The sequence below is a fragment of the Carcharhinus amblyrhynchos genome, chromosome 3, assembly GCF_965287045.1.
Source record: "Carcharhinus amblyrhynchos chromosome 3, sCarAmb.v2.hapA, whole genome shotgun sequence".
NCBI classification, from domain to species: Eukaryota; Metazoa; Chordata; class Chondrichthyes; order Carcharhiniformes; family Carcharhinidae; genus Carcharhinus; species Carcharhinus amblyrhynchos.
This window is the reverse complement of record NC_137326.1, coordinates 66,359,840-66,378,590: the sequence shown is the minus strand read 5'-3', so window position 1 is coordinate 66,378,590 and position 18,751 is coordinate 66,359,840. Positions and strand designations below refer to the sequence as shown.

The following is an 18,751-nucleotide window of genomic DNA, read 5'->3' as shown; positions in this document are numbered from 1 at the left end:
CCTCCACCTGCATTGCCACTTTCAGTGACCTGTGTACCTGTACACCCTGATCCCTTTGCCTATCAATACTCCTAAGGGTTCTGCCATTTACTGTATATTTCCTATCTGTATTAGACCTTCCAAAATGCATTACCTCACATTTGTCTGGATTAAAGTCCATCTGCCATCTCTCCACCCAAATCTCCAACTGATCAATATCCTCTGATGGTCCTCATTGCTATCAGCAAATCCACCAATATTTGTGTCATCCGCAAACTTACTAATCAATCCAGTTACATTTTCCTCCAAATCATTTATATATATTACAAATGGCAAAGGTCCCAGCACTGATCCCTAAGGAACACCACTTGTCACAGCCCTCCATTCAGAAATGCACCCTTCCACTGCTACCCTCTGTCTTCTTTGACCAAGCCAGTTTTGTATCCACCTTGCCAGCTCACCTGATCCCATGCAGCTTCACCTTCTGCACCAGTCTGCCATGAGCGACCTTGTCAAAGGCCTTACTGAAGTCCATGTAGACAACATCCACTGCCCTATCCTCACCAATCATCTTCGTCACTTTCTCGAAAAACTCAATCAAGTTTGTGATATATGACCTCCCCTTCTTCCCTTTACAAAACCATGTTGCCTGTCACGAATACTTCCACTTATTTCCAAAAGTGGAAATAAATCCTGTCTCGAAGAATCCTCTCAATAATTTCCCTAACACTGATGTAAGGCTCATCTGCCTGTAATTACCTGGATTATTCTTGCTATCCTTCTTAAACAAAGGTTAAGTAGCTCATGCCAACATTATAATTAAGAAAGCCCACCAATGCCTCTACTTTCTCAGAAGACTAAGGAAATTTGGCATGTCAACCAGGACTCTCACCAACTTTTACAGATGCACCATAGAATACATTCTTTCTGGTTGTATTATAGCTTGGTATGATTCCTGCTCTGCCCAAGGCCTCGAGAAACTACAAAAGGTCATGAATGTAGCCCAATCCATCATGCAAACAAGCCTCCCATCCATTGACTTGGACTATACTTTCTGCTGCATCAGCAAAGCAGCCAGCATAATCAGTGACCCCACAAAGCCTGCACATTCTGTCTTCTATCTTCTTCCGCTAGGAAAAAGATACATAAGACTGAGGTCACATACCAACCAACTCAAGAACAGATTCTTCCCTGCTGCCATCAGACTTTTGAATGGGCCTACCTCGCATTAAGTTGATCTTTCTCTGTACCCTAGCTATAACTATAACACTACATTCTGCACTCTCTCATTTCCTTCTTAATGCAACGGTATGGTCTTTCTGTTTCGCATGCAAGAAACAATACTGTTTACTAATACATGTGACAATAATAAATCAAATCATGGCACGGTGACACAGTGGTTAGCACTGCTGCCTCACAGCGCCAGGGACCCGGGCTCAATTCTGCCCTTGGGTCACTGTCTGTGTGGAGTTTGCACGTTCTCCCTGTGTCTATGTAAGTTTTCCCTGGGTGCTCCCACAGTCCAAAGATGTACAAGCTAGGTGCATTGATCATGGTAAATTAACTGCTAGTGTCAGGGTGGATAAGTGGGGTTATGGGGAGAGGGCCTTGATAGGATTGTAGTTGGTGCAGACTCGATGGGCCGAATGATCTCCTCCTGCACTGTAAGGAGAGGTGTTGGCTGTGTGATTGTATGAAAATAAAACGAGGCCCTCAACAGCTTGTAGTCCATCTTCCATGCCATAACTCTCACCTCCCCCCTCCCTCCCATAACAAGGTAGAGACCCACTTGTTCTCACATTATGCAAAGCATAACCCTCCGCCATTTTCGCCAACTCCAGTGTGATGCCACCACTGAACACATCTTCGCTCCCTCTGTCAGCGTTTCGCAGAGACCGTTCCCACCGGGTTAAACTGGTCCATTCTTCCACTATTCCCAACACCTCTCACATTACCCATGGCACTTACTCATACAATCACAGAAGATGTTACATCTGTTCTTTATCTCTTCCATGCTTATCATTCAAGGTACAAAATTCTCATTCCAGGTTAAGCAGTGTTTCACTTGCACCTCTTCCAATTTGGAGAGTTGCATTTGCTGCTCTCAATGTGGTCTCCTCGATATTGGAGGGACCAAACGTTTTGCTGATCCATCTGCGTGCAGTCAGGACCTGACCTTCCCGTTGCTTGCCATTTTAACGCACAATCCTGCTCCCATGCCCACATGTCTGTCTTTGGCTTGTTGTAATGTTCCAGTGTAGCTCAATGCAAACTGGAGAAACAGCATCTCATCTTCCAGCTTGGCCTTACAGTCTCAACATCAAATTCGACAATTTCAGATGACTAGCTCTATCCCAACTCGACGCCTTTGTTTTCATCTGATTTAATTTTTTAACTGTTCTCTACCTTTTATTTCTTTATTGTCTTTATTTTTTCCTCCCACCTTTCGTTCACCCATTTTATCCCCCCTTTTCTTACCTTTTCTCCCCCTTTGCTCCCCTTTTTCCCATTTTTCTCAATTTTACCTCCCCCCCCACCCATTTCCCCTCTCCTGCCGCATCTTCATCTGTCCCTCTGATTTCAGTGTCTCTGCCATTTGGCCTTTCACATTGTCTATTCTCTCCATGGACTGTCATTAGCAGCCTTTCTCCTTGTTTTTGTGGCTATGACTCATCTTTCATTCCGTCACCCCACAATGTAAGTATCTCCCATTATCTATGCCTTTTAGCTTTGACAAAGGGTCATGTGAACTCGAAACATCAGCTCTTTTCTCTCATTACAGATGCTGCCAGACCTGCTGAGATTGTCCAGCATTTTCTTTTTTGCTTTCAGATTCCAACATCTGGAGAATGAGGGAAGAAATGAAATGAGGTGGAGGGTGAATGCATGGCTGAGGGACTGGTGTAGAGGGCAGGGATTTCGGTTCCTAGATCACTGGGACCTCTTTAGGGGTAGGTGGGACCTGTATAGTAAGGACGGGTGGCACTTAAATACCAGGGGGACTAATGTCTTGGCGGGAAGACTGGCTAAGGCTACCGGGGGGACTTTAAACTAGAAAGGATGGGGGGAGGGAACTGTGATGGGGAAACTGGGACGGAGGAGGTTCGCTCCCAGGTAGGGGAGGACCGCAGGCAGTATGGGAGGGAGGTTAGACAGGCGGTGGAGATGGGAAATGCCCAGACTGAGGGCCTGAAGTGTATATATTTTAATGCAAGGAGTGTAGTGAATAAGGTAGATGAGCTTAGGGCGTGGATTGCTGTTTGGGATTGTGATGTGGTGGCCATTACGGAGACTTGGATGTCTCAGGGACAGGACTGGGTACTTCAGGTGCCAGGCTTCAGGTGCTTCAGGAAGGACAGGGAGGGTGGCAGAAGGGGTGGTGGAGTGGCACTGTTGATCAGGGACAGTGTCATGGCTGCAGAGAAAGAGGATGTTGTGGAGGGACTGTCTACAGAATCTCTGTGGGTGGAAGTTACAAACAGCAAAGGGTCGAAAACTTTGCTGGGTGTATTCTATAGGCCGCCCAATAGTGACAGGGAAGTTGAAGTGCAAATAGGGAAACAGATTCTGGAGAGATGTTTTAATAACAGAGTTGTCGTGATGGGAGACTTCAATTTCCCAAACATCGACTGGAATATCCCTAGGGTAAGGGGTTTGGATGGGGAGGAGTTTGTTAGGTGTGTTCAGGAAGGTTTCCTGACACAGTATGTGGATAAGCCTACGAGGGGAGAGGCTGTACTTGACCTGGTACTGGCGAATGAACCAGGGCAGGTGATGGATCTTTCGGTAGGAGAGCATCTTGGAAATGGTGACCATAATTCTATCTCCTTCACAATTGCATTGGAACGAGATAGGATCAGGCAGGCTAGGAAGGTGTTTGTCTGGGGTAAGGGGAGATACGAAGAAGTCAGGAAGTTACTTGGACAAATAAACTGGAAGGAGGCGTTCTTAGGGAAAAGCACCGAAGGAAGGTGGCAGATATTCAAGGAATGTGTGTCTGGAGCTCTGAATGACAATGTTCCGATGAGACAAGGGGGTTTTGGTAGGTCGCAGGAACCGTGGTGCACAAAGGCTGTGTTGAACCTAGTCAGGAGGAAAAGGAAGGTGTACAAGAGGTTCAGGGAATTAGGAGAGGTTAAAGATCTTGAGGAGTATAAGGACTGTAGGAAGGAACTTAAAAGGGAAATTAGGAGAGCCAGAAGGGGTCATGAGAAGACCTTGGCGGGTAAGATTAAGGAGAATCCCAAGGCCTTCTATAAATATGTGAAAGGTAAAAGGATAAGAAGAGAAGGGATAGGACCTATAAAAGGTGAGGGGGGAAAGGTTTGTGTGGAACCAGAAGAAATGGCAGAGGTGCTTAACGAGTACTTCGCCTCAGTATTCACAGTGGAAGCTGATCTGGGAGATTTTGTTATGGATTTGCAGCAGATGGAAAAGATTGAGTACGTGAATATTAAGGAGGAGGATGTGTTGGAACTTTTGAATTCTATCAAGGTAGATAAGTCGCCTGGACCAGATGGGATGTACCCCAGGATACTGTGGGTGGCGAGGGAAGAGATTGCAGAGCCCCTGGCGATGATCTTTGCGTCGTCAATGGAGACGGGAGAGGTTCCGGAGGATTGGAGGATTGCGGATGTAGTTCCTATTTTCAAGAAAGGGAACAGAGATAGCCCGGGAAATTACCGACCGGTGAGTCTGACCTCAGTGGTTGGTAAGCTGATGGAGAGGCTTCTGAGGGACAAGATTTACGAACATTTGGAGAGGTTTGACATGATCAGGAATAGTCAGCATGGATTTGTCAAGGGCAGGTCGTGCCTTACAAGCCTAGTTGAGTTCTTCGATAATGTGACTGAACACATTGACGAAGGAAGTGCCGTGGACGTAGTGTACATGGACTTCAGCAAGGCATTTGATAAGGTCCCCCATGCAAGACTTCTTGAGAAGGTGAGAGGGCATGGGATCCAAGGGCCTTTGGCCTTGTGGATTCAGAACTGGCTTGCCTGCAGAAGGCAGAGAGTGGTTGTGGATGGGGCTTTTTCTGAATGGAGGTCAGTCACCAGCGGAGTGCCTCAAGCATCTGTTCTGGGACCCTTGTTGTTTGTCATTTTCATAAATGACCTGGATGAGGAAGTGGAGGGATGGGTAAGTAAGTTCGCTGATGACACTAAGGTCGGTGGTGTTGTGGATGGTCTGGAAGGATGGCAAAAGTTGCAGCAGGACATAGATAGGATGCAGGACTGGGCGGAGAAGTGGCAGATGGACTTCAACGCGGATAAATGTGTAGTCGTCCATTTTGGCAGAACCAACGGGATGAACGAGTACACTATCAAGGGCAGAAGTCTGAGTAGTGTTGATGAGCAGAAGGATCTTGGGGTCCGGGTCCACAGGACTCTTAAATCGGCCTCGCAGGTGGAGGAGGTGGTCAAGAAGGCGTATGGTGTACTGGCCTTCATTAATCGAGGGATTGAGTTTAGGAGTCGGGAGGTAATGCTGCAACTTTATAAGACCCTTGTCAGGCCTCATTTAGAGTATTGTGCGCAGTTCTGGTCGCCTCACTATAGGAAAGATGTAGAAGCTATTGAGAGGGTACAGAGGAGATTTACAAGGATGTTGCCTGGACTGGGAGGCATGCCTTATGAAGTTAGGTTGAGGGAGCTGGGACTCTTTTCCCTGGAGAGACGAAGGTTGAGAGGCGACCTGATAGAAGTTTACAAAATGTTGAGAGGAATAGATAGGGTGGATTCTCAGAGGCTATTTCCCCGGGTTGAAATGGTTGCTACGAGAGGACACAGATTTAAGGTGCAGGGAGGGAAGTTCAGAAGTGATGTTAGGGGTAAGTTTTTCACTCAGAGGGTGGTGAGTGAATGGAATCGGCTGCCGTCAGTGGTGGTGGAGGCAAACTCGCTGGGGTCTTTTAAAAGACTTCTGGATGAGTATATGGGGTTTAATGAGATTGAGGGTTATAGATAGGTCTGTAGGTTGGTAGGTGTTGATGTGATCGGCGCAACTCGTGGGCCGAAGGGCCTGTTTGTGCTGTAGTGTTCTATGTTCTATGTTCTATGTAACATCCATAGTAATTTGCTTTTATATAGATGGAAATGAGTTAAATGGGGAAGGAGCAGGCAGATCCATGGGCCTACCAGTACAGTCCTGTTTGTGGATTTTGAAAAGGATATAGAAGCAAACTGTGTGGGAATGGGTGTTGTGAAGTTAAAAACTGTGGAGGGAAGATCTCTAGAGGATATTAGGTCACTGACAGTCTTGGAAACAATGGCTTAATGTTCGGTAGTGGGATCATGGTCCAAGGGAGGTAAGAGGAATCATCTGAGAATTGTTGTTCAGCCTTTGCGATGTAGAGATCAGTATACCAGACAATAAAAGCACCTCCTTTGTTGGCAGCTTTAATACCAAAGTCAGGATTTAACCTGTTGTTCACTATTTCAACTCACCATCTTGCTTTGTGCCCATCCTTGGTGTGCTACAGTGCTCCAGGGAAGCCTAACACAAAAGATAGGAATGGCACCTCATCTCCCTTTTTGGCACTTTCCACTTCTCCAGACTTAATATTAAGTTCAACAACTTCAGACCATGAATTTTCAAGATGGGGATCTTGACCTCTTTTTGTTATTTTCTTTTTGTCCCAATGCCCCCCACCTTCCCCACAGGAAGATCTGTCATTTGTCCTTGAGTTTTTCTTTCTCTGAACGCTGACCTTTGTTCTGCTATTAATACATTCTGCTATCTTACCTTTATACCAGTATCATCACTTTTGTTGGTCTTTAACACTACCATTTACAATCCCCTTATCTTATGCCCATAAAATCTTTGTTAAATTTCTCCTATCTCCCACCTATCCCTGACCTGCTGTTTTACTCTAATCTTTTTTAAACAATATAAAATCCATCACATTTCTCCCTCTCTTTAGCTCTGAAGAAGAACCATATGGACTCAAAACCTTAACTCTCTCTTTCTCCATAGAACATGGAACACTACAGCACAACAAGCCCTTCGGCCCACAAGTTGCGCCGATCATATCCATACCTACCAGGCCATAGAACTATCTATAACTCTCAATCCCATTAAATCTCATGTACTATCCAGAAGTCTCTTAAAAGACCCCAGCGAGTTCACCTCTACCACCTCCGACGGCAGCCGATTCCACTCACTCACCACCCTCTGAGTGAAAAACTTACCTCTGACATCCCCTCTGTACCTGCTCCCCAGCACCTTAAACCTGTGTCCTTGCGTAGCGACCATTTCAGCCCTGGGAAATAGCCTCCGAGAATCCACCCTATCTATACTTCTCAACATTTTATAAACCTCTATTAGGTCTCCTCTCAACCTTCGTCTCTCCAGGGAGAAGAGACCTAGCTCCCTCAACCGATCTTTATAAGGCATGCCTCCCAATAGATGCTGCCAAATCTGGTGAAATTTTCAGCATTTTCTGTTTTTATTTCAGATTTCCAGCATCTGCAGTATTTTACTTTTATTTTGCTCTTATGCTGGTCAGGTGTCATCACGAATACTGTGTCCAATCTTACTTGAGGAAGGATGTGAAAGCATTGGAGAAAGTACTGAAGTGATTCACAAGAATGATTCCAGGGATGAAGAACAGAGAGGTTGGGACTGTTTTCCTTGGAGAAGAGAAAGCTTAGGGGTGACTTGATAGAGTTATTCAAGATCCCGAAGGGTATTGTCAGGGTAAATAGTGAGAAACCATTCCCTCTCAGCAGAGCATCAAGAACTAGTGCGCACAGATTCAAAATAATGGGCAAAAGGAATACAAGTCATGTGAGGAATTTTTTTCACTCAGAAGGTACTTGGAACAAATTTCCTGAGAGGGTGATGGAGGCAGGATTGATCGAGATGTTCAAAAGGGAATTGGATTGCTATCTGAAAAGATAAAAATGTGTAAGGTTACAGCAATAAGGCAGGACAGTAAGAATGGGTAGAATGCTCTTTCAGAGACCTAGTGCACACTTGATAGATTGAATAACTTCTTCACTGTCATGATTCTGAATGTGGGACAGAGGAGAAAAGTCTGTGAAAGCAATTCACAGTGGAGAGAGCTGTGGACAGCACGTTGGTAGTTGGTTCCAAGCATTGACCAGATGCTATGATCAGATGAACAAGTTTGAAGAATTAAATTCTTGTTTTTCTTCTATTTTCTAGAGCGGTGAGACAAGAAGAAAAATCATTTGCAATTGGGATCCAGTTTTTGATAATGAGGCTGCTTGGTGAGTAAATATCAAGATAGACAAGGCACCGGGACCGGATGGGATGTACCCCAGGTTACTGTGGGAGGTGAGGGAAGTGATTGCAGAGCCTCTGGCGATGATCTTTGCGTCATCGACAGAGACGGGAGAGGTTCCGGAGGATTGGAGGATTGCGGATGTGGTTCCTATTTTCAAGAAAGGGAACAGGGATAGCCCGGGAAATTACCAACCGGTGAGTCTGACCTCAGTGGTTGGTAAGTTGATGGAGAGGATTCTGAGGGACAAGATTTACGAGCATTTGGAGAAGTTTAGAATGATCAGGAATAGTCAGCATGGCTTTGTCAAGGGCAGATCGTGCCTTACGAGCCTAGTTGAGTTCTTTGAGAATGTGACTGAACACATTGACAAAGGAAGAGCGGTAGACATGGTTTACATGGACTTCAGCAAGGCATTTGATAAGGTCCCCCATGCAAGACTTCTTGAGAAGGTGAGAGGGCATGGGATCCAGGGGGCTTTGGCCTTGTGGATCCAGAACTGGCTTGCCTGCAGAAGGCAGAGAGTGGTTGTGGATGGGTCTTTTTCTGCACGGAGGTTGGTCACCAGTGGAGTACCCCAGTGATCTGTTCTAGGACCCTTGCTGTTTGTCATTTTCATAAATGACCTGTATGAGGAAGTGGAGGGATGGGTTAATAAGTTCGCAGATGATGCGAAGGTTGGTGGTGTTGTGGATGGTCTGGAGGGATGTCAGAAGTTGCAGCGGGACATAGATAGGATGCGAGACTGGGCGGAGAAGTGGCAGATGGACTTCAATGCAGATAAATGTGTAGTGGTCCATTTTGGCAGGACCAATGGGATGAAGGAATACAATATCAAGGGTAGGAGTCTTAGTAGTGTTGAAGAGCAGAAGGATCTTGGGGTCCGGGTCCATAGGACTCTTAAATCGGCCTCGCAGGTGGAGGAGGTGGTCAAGAAGGTGTATGGTGTACTGGCCTTCATTAATCGAGGGATTGAGTTTAGGAGTCGGGAGGTAATGCTGCAACTTTATAAGTCCCTTGTCAGGCCCCACTTGGAGTACTGTGCGCAGTTCTGGTCGCCTCACTATAGGAAGGATATGGAAGCTATTGAAAGGGTGCAGAGGAGGTTTACAAGGATGTTGCCTGGATTGGGAGGCATGCCTTATGAAGATAGGTTGAGGGAGCTGGGACTCTTCTCCCTGGAGAGGCCAAGGTTGAGAGGCGACCTGATAGAGGTTTATAAGATGTTGAGAGGAATAGATAGGGTGGATTCTTGGAGGCTATTTCCCAGGGCTGAAATGGTCGCTACGAGAGGACACAGATTTAAGGTGCAGGGAAGCAAGCACAGAGGAGATGTTAGGGGTAAGTTTTTCACTCAGAGGGTGGTGACTGAATGGAATCGGCTGCCGTCGGTGGTGGTGGAGGCGAACTCGCTGGGGTCTTTTAAAAGACTTCTAGATAAGTATATGGGATCTAATGGGATTGGGAGTTACAGATAGTTCTATGGCTTGTTAGGTATAGATATGATCGGCACAACTTGTGGGCCGAAGGGCCTGTTTATGTTCTGCAGCTCCAGTAACACTCAAGAAGCTTGATACCAACCAAGACAATGCTTGATTGCTACCATCTCTACAAACATTCAGTCTCTCCACCATCGATGAATAGTAGTAGCCAAATGTACCATCTACAAGGTGTACTGCAGGAACTCATCAAGGTTGCTTCGGCAGCACTTTCCAAACTCTCAACCATTACCATCTAATAGGACAAGAGCAGCACCTAGAAGCACCTGGAGGTTCCCCTTCAAGTCACCCATCATCCTAACTTCAAAATATATCACTGTTCCTTCATGTCGCTGGGCCAAAAGCCTGGAATTCCCTCCCTGACAGCACTGTATGTACATACCTATACCACATGAACTGAAGTAGTTCAACAACACCTTCTCAAGGGCAATTAGGGATGGATAGGTAATAAGTGCCTAACCAGCAGTACCCACATCTCGCCAATGAATAGAAAAATGTCTCAACTTATCACACTTGACTTTTCAACCAATCAGCACCCCTTTTCTCACGCGGTATACATACATTTGAAATTTTGTATTGTTGGTTCTGTCCTTGTGAATGCAATCTGAAAAGCTTCAAAACCATTTGTCTTTATTCAGCAATGTTCATGTTATGTTAAATATGTGCATAGATCCCTGAAATTTGGCATCCAGGTTGATAGGGTTATTAAGAAGGAGTACAGTGTGTTAGCTTTTATTGGTAAAGATATTAGGTTTCAGAGCCGTGAGATTGTGTTGCAGCTGTACAAAACTCTGGTGTGGCCACACTTGGAGTATTGCGTATAGTTCTGGTCACCTCACTATAGGAAGGACGTGGAAGCTATTGAAAGGGTGCAGAGGAGATTTACCAGGATGTTGCCTGGTATGGTGGGAAGGCCTAATGAAAGGCTGACAGACTTGAAGCTGTTTTCGTTCGAGAGAAGAAGATTAAGAGGTGACTTAATAGAGGCATATAAGATGGTCAGAAGATTAGACAGGGTGGACAGTGAGAGCCTTTTTTCCTTGGATGGATATGGTTAGCCTGAGGGGACATAGCTTTAAATTGAGAGGTGATAGATATAGGACAGATGTCAGAGGTAGGTTCTTTACTCAGAAAGTAGTAAGGGCATGGAATGCCCTGCCTGCAACAGTAATGGACTCACCAACATTGAGGGCATTTAAATGGTCATTGGATAAACGTATGGACAATATTGGAATAGTGTAGGTTAGATGGGCTTTAGATTGGTTTCACAGGTCAGTGCAACATCAAGGGCCGAATAGCCTGTACTTCACTGTAATGTTCTATGTTAACATAAAACATAGAACACTACAGCACAAACAGGCCCTTCGGCCCACAAGTTGCGCCGATCACATCGATACCTACCAATCCATAGACCTATCTATGACCCCCAATCCCGTTAGATCCCATATACTCATCCAGAAGTCTTTTAAAAGACCCCAGCGAGTTCGCCTCCACCACCACCGACAGCAGCCAATTCCACTCACTCACCACCCTCTGAGTGAAAAACTTACCCCTAACATCTCCTCTGTACTTGCTTCCCTGCACCTTAAATCTGTGTCCTCTTGTACTGACCATTTCAGCCCGGGGAAATAGCCTCCGAGAATCCACCCTATCTATTCCTCTCAACATCTTATAAACCTCTATCGGGTCGCCTCTCAACCTTGGTCTCTCCAGGGAGAAGAGACCTAGCTCCCTCAACCTATCTTCATAAGGCATGCCTCCCAATCCAGGCAACATCCTTGTAAATCTCCTCTGCACCCTTTCAATAGCTTCCACATCCTTCTTGTAGTGAGGTGACCAGAACTGCACACAGTACTCCAAGTGGGGTCTGACAAGGGTCTTATAAAGTTGCAGCATTACCTCCCGACTCCTAAACTCAATCCCTCGATTAATGAAGGCCAGTACACCATACGCCTTCTTGACCACATCCTCCACCTGCGAGGCCGATTTAAGAGTCCTATGGACCCGGACCCCAAGATCCTTCTGCTCTTCAACACAGCTAAGACTCCTACCCTTGATATTGTATTCCTTCATCCCATTGGTCCTGCCAAAATGGACCACTACACGTTTATCTGCGTTGAAGTCCATCTGCCACTTCTCCGCCCAGTCTCGCATCCTATCTATGTCCCGCTGCAACTTCTGACATCCCTCCAGACCATCCACAACATCACCAACCTTCATATCGTCGGCGAACTTATTAACCCATCCCTCCACTTCCTCATACAGGTCATTTATGAAAATGACAAACAGCAAGGGTCCTAGAACAGATCCCTGGGGCACTCCACTGGTGACCGACTTCCATGCAGAAAAAGACCCATCCACAACCACTCTCTGCCTTCTGCAGGCAGCCAGTTCTGGATCCACAAGGCCAAAGCCCCCTGGATCCCATGCCCTCTCACCTTCTCAAGAAGTCTTGCATGGGGAACCTTATCAAACGCCTTGCTGAAGTCCATGTAAACCATGTCTACCGCTCTTCCTTCGTCAATGTGCTCAGTCACATTCTCAAAGAACTCAACTAGGCTCGTAAGGGACGATCTGCTCTTGACAAAACCATGCTGACTATTTCTGATCATTCTAAACTTCTCCAAATGCTCATAAATCTTGGCCCTCAGAAGCCTCTCCATCAGCTTACCAACCACTGAGGTCAGACTCACCGGTCGGTAATTTCCCGGGCTATCCCTGTTCCCTTTCTTGAAAATAGGAACCACATCCGCAATCCTCCAGAACCTCTCCCATCTTTATCGACGACACAAAGATCATCGCCAGGCGCTGTTTAATCACTTCCCTCACCTCCCACAATAACCTGGGGTACATCCCATCCGGTCCCGGCGACTTGTCTATCTTGATAGAGTTTAAAAGTTCTAACACATCCTCTTCCTTAATATCCACATACTCAATCTTTTCAGTCTGCCGCAAACCTGTAGCACAACTTCCCAGATCACTTACCACCGTGAATACCGAGGCAAAGTACTCATTAAGCACCTCTGCCATTTCTTCCTGTTCCAGACAGACTTTTCCCCCTTCACCTTTTATAGGTCCAATCCCTTCTCTTCTCATCCTTTTACTTTTCACATATTTGTAGAAGGCCTTGGGATTCTCCTTAATCTTACCTGCCAAGGCCTTCTCATGACCCCTTCTGGCTCTCCTAATTTCCTTTTTAAGCTCCTTTCTACAAGCCTTATTCTCCTCTGGATCCTTAACATCGCCTAGCTCTCTGAACTTTTTATACACCTTTCTTTTCTTCCTGACTAGGTTCACCACAACCTTCGTGCACCATGGTTCCCGCGCCCTACCAAAACCTCCTTGTTTCATCGGAATGTTATTGTGCAGAGCTCCAGTCAAGCATTCCTTGAATATCCGCCACCTTCCTTCTGTACTTTTCCCCAAGAATGCCTCCTTCCAGTTTATTCGTCCAATTATCTGCCTGATGTCTTCATATTTCCCCTTACTCCAGACAAACACCTTCCTAGCCTGCCTGATCCTGTCTCTTTCCAATGCTATCGTGAAGGAGATAGAATTATGATCTCCATCCCCGAGATGCTCTCCCACCGAGAGATCCGACACCTGTCCTGGTTCATTAGCCAGCACCAGGTCAAGTACAGCCTCTCCTCTCGTAGGCTTATCCACGTACTGTGTCAGGAAACCCTCCTGAACACACCTAACAAACTCCTCCCCATCCAAACCCCTTACCCTTGGGATATTCCAGTCGATATTTGGGAAATTAAAGTCTCCCATCACGACAACTCTGTTATTACTACATCTCTCTCGGATCTGTTTCCCTATCTGCACCTCAGCTTCCCTGTCACTATTGGGCTGCCTCTAGAAAACACCCAGCAAAGTTATCGACCCTTTGCTGTTCCTAACTTCCACCCACAGAGACTCTGTAGGCAGTCCCTCCACGGCATCCTCCTTCTCTGCAGCCATGACACTGTCCCTGATCAACAGTACCACTCCACCCCCCCTTTTGCCCCCAACCCTGTCCTTCCTGAAGCATCTGAATCCTGGCACCTGAAGTACCCAGTCCTGCCCCTATTCTGTTCTATAAAAGCATCTGAGAAAACTGAAACTAAAACCTTGGACTTTTCTTTGGGGAAAAACTGTCCCCAGGCAGCACCTGACCTTTCAATTATGTTCCACCTACTAGCAGTTCCAAAAGGCTCATAAAACCCCAGGACACTGCACTGGGCCAGACTAAAAATAAACTTGAGGTCCATTATGTTGCTTCAGCAATGATTAGAGGACACCAGCTATAGACATTATGGCAGTAATAAAATCTTGCAAAGGAACTGCTTGAAAAACCAACAAAGAAACAGGTGTAAAACACATTTTTTAAAGGCACAATATTGTAACATTATCAAGTGACTAAAATATAAACAAATGTTGGTGCAGATATAAATGTGTTCATAGATTAGAAACATCCCTTTTACCTTTCGTAGCTTTGATCAGATTTAGAATAAAATGATGAACCTGGGTTTGACATCATTGGCTACTTTTTATAGTTACAATGCTTGAATCTTTTCTCTTGATCCACAATGGAATTAGGCTTGGCCATGTGTATACATATAAAGGTATGATAGTGTGGGTGTGAACTGTATGATTTTTCGAAACTGCTTTTCTTCTCCTTATTACAGCTTGGTTACCAGCCCCTGCTTTGTTTGGCGCTGTGATCGATTCAACTTGTATCAGGTGGAATAAGACATGCACTGGAAAGAGGGGAGCTTGTAATTACTATGATAACAATCTATTGAGAAAAACGTAAGTTGTTGTTTTGTCTTTTTAAATTGGAACAGCAGAAGCTAATTATCTATCCAATCTCATTTTCCCTCCGTCTCTCATTCTGGTCTCAGCCTGGTTCACCTCAGAATCTCTCTCAACTCTCACTGTCAATCTCTGCCCCTCAGTCTCCCTTTCAACGCTCACTCTCACGCTTTTATCATTGAGCCTTCCTCTCCACTCAGCTCAGAGTCATACTCCACTCTCATATTCTTTCTTTCAGTCTCTCAATCTCTCTCTTCACTCTCACTCCCTTTCTCTCATTCTCTCTCCTTTCACTCTCATGCTGCTTTCCCTCAGTCCCTCTCAACTGTCACAAGCACACTGTTTCTCCTCAGTTTGTCCCTCCACTGTCACGTTATCTCCCTCAGTCTGTGTCTCTTTCCACTCTCACTGCATGGAGGCAGTTCTCCTAAAAAAAATTCTAAGTGCTGAATTCACGGGGAAAAATTATGCAAATCATGATTGTTCTCTCAGCGGGATTTCAGACTCAAATCTTGCACACTATGTACTGTAGAGGTCACAATCAGGAATATCATTAAAAGCTCAGGGGATGGGACTGATTCACCCCTGTGCTTGAATCAGAGTCTGACTGTTCCAGAACTCTGCATGTGTACAGTGGCCCTGTCAGCCTCTGGTTTGCTGGCCAGTTTGATCACTAGCCAGCCCAGGACCCTTCATCCACCTCCCCACACCCCCCCACCACCTCCCGCGCCACCACACCCCCCCCCCCCACACACACACACCTCCCCATGACCCGATCACGATCCCCAGGACCATTTCTGGGCCAGCCCCGACACCAACCCCCTATCCCAGAGTGCCCTGATCTCCAGCCCTCCTCCCCCCCCACTGGCAGACACACCCACCACAGGAGGCAGATCTCCTGCCCCCCTTGCCAGCAGATCACCCCCAGCCTGCTCCAATCGCTGGCCTCCCTCCAGTCCTGACCGGGTCCAAATGGCAGAGTGGAAGCATGACCCCGCACCCCCACCAATTGCCCCTAGGCCCCAACCCCTTGGCAGTGCCCCATGCCCAGTGGGCATGAACACTTTTCCCTTGGGCAGTTCCAAGGGGCAGAGGCTGGGCACTGCCAAGATGCCCATGCCCAGGGAGTGCCATTCCCCCACTGCCCAACCCCCTGGGGGTCGCCGATTTCAGGGTCATCTTGCTAGTTTCCCGAAAGTGGGGTGTTACTCTAAACTCCGTTGGAGTGAAATTGCACTGGCAGGGTTGGGGCAATGCTATTAGGCCTGAAGAATTCAGTCCTGGGCCCGATAATCATGTGCAAATAACATTAGAAATAGATTTAAACCTTGTCTTCCTATTGGTTTCCTGCATGGTCTCGACCACACCTGATTTCCGGAACTGGGAGACGCCCATGTATCAGGAATGAATGTTTGAATCCCGCGAATCAGCACATATGCACATCTCCAGATCAAACCCACCTAAATATTAGCGGATTGGAAAGGGAGAATAACCCCCTCATGTTTCCAGTAAGACTCTCTCTCCACTCCCACTCTTTGTCTATTCAGTCTTGGTCTCCATTTTTACTCCCGCACTGTTTCCCCCTCAGTCTCTCTCCTCTCTACTCTCTCACACTTTTCACTGTATCCCAATACATGTGACAATAATAAATCAAATCTTTCCCTTAGTCTCTATGGCCACTCATGATCTCATTCAGTTTCCCCTCAGTTTCTGTCTCCACTCTCACTGTTTACCCTCAGTCTCCCTCTCTCCACTTTCAGGCTCACAGTTGTTACAAAGCAGAAATGGAGTTAGTCCTCAGAGGGGGATCCGTCTGAGGACTAACACCTAACCACTCAAAGAAGAATACCTCAAATCATCATCTCTAAAAGTGAGTGTGAAGTAGTACAATCTGCTTTTCAGCAACCTTTAGTGGTGAAATCAAACTAATTCCCTGCTACTCTCTCTAAAGTCAACAATAACTTATTTATCTAACTAATAATGAGCAAGTTAACTAAACTATTAACAAACTGAATTAAACAAGATTCTATTGGAATGCTGTTCAGATAAATACAATTCCCACTTATTACCAAAAAGTAGAATTTTAGTCAATTTTTGTGTCTTTCAAAATATTCTGGACGTCCTCTGTTCATTTTCTTGTCTGGAGCTTCTGTCTTCTTTAGTACCTTTGCTGTTGTTGCAAAGTTGAGTTTGTGAAGTTGGAATTTGATGTTGATATTTTAAAAATTATAAAAATGCTGGAGGGAAGAAACATTGTGGGCCCAATTTTACATTTTGATTCTAAGTGCTGAATCTGGCTGCAATTCAGATCCGACTTGGAAAAGTGCTCTTGGGCACTTAGCTTGAAAAAATATCGTAGGTCTGAATTGAGCTGTGGGTGGGGCTTATCACGCCTGAAATGCTGCAGCATGGGAAAAAAATTGAAAAGCACGCCCCTGTCTCATTGCTCCTGGGCTGCAAAAAGTTGATAAAGCAGCTCGGGAACGAAAAGCGGGAGCAGTGGACCCCACAGATATAACCCACCCCCACAACATAACTGTCCGCCTTATCCACCCACACCCCCCTGCTACCCAGACCAATTGCAACCTTCTGCCCACCTTCCTCCCACCAGGTGGCCCCCCTCCCCCACTGATCGCCCGCAGAGTGGCAGCAGTCCTCCCTGCCCTTCTCCACCTCCCCCCACCACAGAGCAATCTGGCCTCCCTATCCCACCCCCACCAGAGAACGATCTGGCCTCCCTCCTCCTCTGCTCCACCCCCTTCTACCCATCACCAGAGAATGATCGGGCCCACTTCTCTCCATCCCCCCCCACCTTGGATCTGAGTCTAAGAGCCGTTGAAAGCTCTGAACTTACCTCTTCAGGAGCTGGAGCACGCAAAACAGACCTTTGCCGAGCATGTCTGTTTCATGCCGAATCTGGACGTGCAAATGCGATTGTAAAGGAGGAAATGCTGGTCAAGTTGGGCCGGCAGCACATTAATTCAATTTAATTGCGTACAAATGCAGCCATTTTCGGGTCTTGGTAAATTGGGCATCTATGCGGCGCAGATCGCATTAATCGCCTCACGCCCGACTTCACCAAGTTTTCACACGCAAAAAGAGTGTGACATAATGGTAAAATTGGGCTCTGTGTGTTACTTTTAAAAGCTGGTGTTTTGTTTTGGTGCTTGGAGGTTTAAAATGCAAAGTACATTCAGAGTCCAAGCTGAAACATTTGTATCAAAAAGTCAAGCAGTGGTCTTGTCAAGACTGCCTTTTTTTTAATTTAGCCCAATCAATTTAAAACAGGCACATAGCTACCAGGAACCTATAAGATTTGAATTTGATGGTGTTGACAACACCAGACCAATCCTATTATAGGAAAATTGATAGGTTATCACAGGTATAAAAGAGAGTGCAGGGAGGAAAAACAGGAGAGCAACTGAAGAACTGCTATCTCTCAAGCCTTGAGAGGGAAAGAGCAACTCTCAACGCTGCCAGCTTCAGATATCTCTTAAGAGAACACACTACCTGACTAGAAAAAGTTATCAAATCAGAAAGAACTTTAGAGGAATCAGCATGTTGCAGGCCGTAGTTTTTTAGCATGTTCACGTGACATACCCTATAAATATTTTATTTCTTTGGCTTCTTCACCAGATCAATCGCTTGACTTAAGTTTTCAATCTGATAGGGACCACTAAACCTTGCTTTGAAGGGATTGCCTACCACTGGTAATAACACCTTTACTTTATCCCCACGGACAAACAAATTTTAGACATTTTATCTGCTTCTTGCTTCATTAGGTGTTGTGCCACCTTCAAATATTGTCTCGCTAATTCACCCACTCTGCTTAATCCTTCTGTCCACCTCAGATACATCATCCAACTGTGAGATCTCTAACTTCAGACCTACCAACTTTGCCTTAATTAATTTTAAAGGTCCTCTTATTTTGTGTCTGAATATCATTTCAAATTGGGTAAACTGAGTCAGTAGCAAATAATATAAATGGGATACCTTCATCCCAATCATTTGGGTAATCCTGGCAATAAGCCCTCAACATGATCTTAAGGGTGTGATGCTACCTTTCCAATGCTCCCTGGAACTCGGGATGATATGCACTCAATGAAAAGTATCTGATGCCTAAACTATCCATTAAATAATACCTCCTTTGGACTGTTGGTCTGACTGAACCTCCCTGGGTAAACCATATCAGGTAAAGAAAGCAAACAACTCCAGCACAACCTTT

At 45.9% G+C, this 18,751-nt stretch overlaps 1 protein-coding gene across 1 annotated transcript in view; it reads left to right on the top strand.

The window, feature by feature from the left end:
- LOC145341392 (solute carrier organic anion transporter family member 2A1-like) overlaps positions 1-18,751 on the top strand; it is a 229,316-nt gene that overhangs the window by 194,122 nt on the left and 16,443 nt on the right. The window contains exons 11-12 of the mRNA XM_080186332.1: positions 8,152-8,216; positions 14,400-14,523. Coding sequence (XP_080042458.1) covers positions 8,152-8,216; positions 14,400-14,523 — 189 coding nt within the window. The remainder of the gene's footprint in view (positions 1-8,151; positions 8,217-14,399; positions 14,524-18,751) is intronic.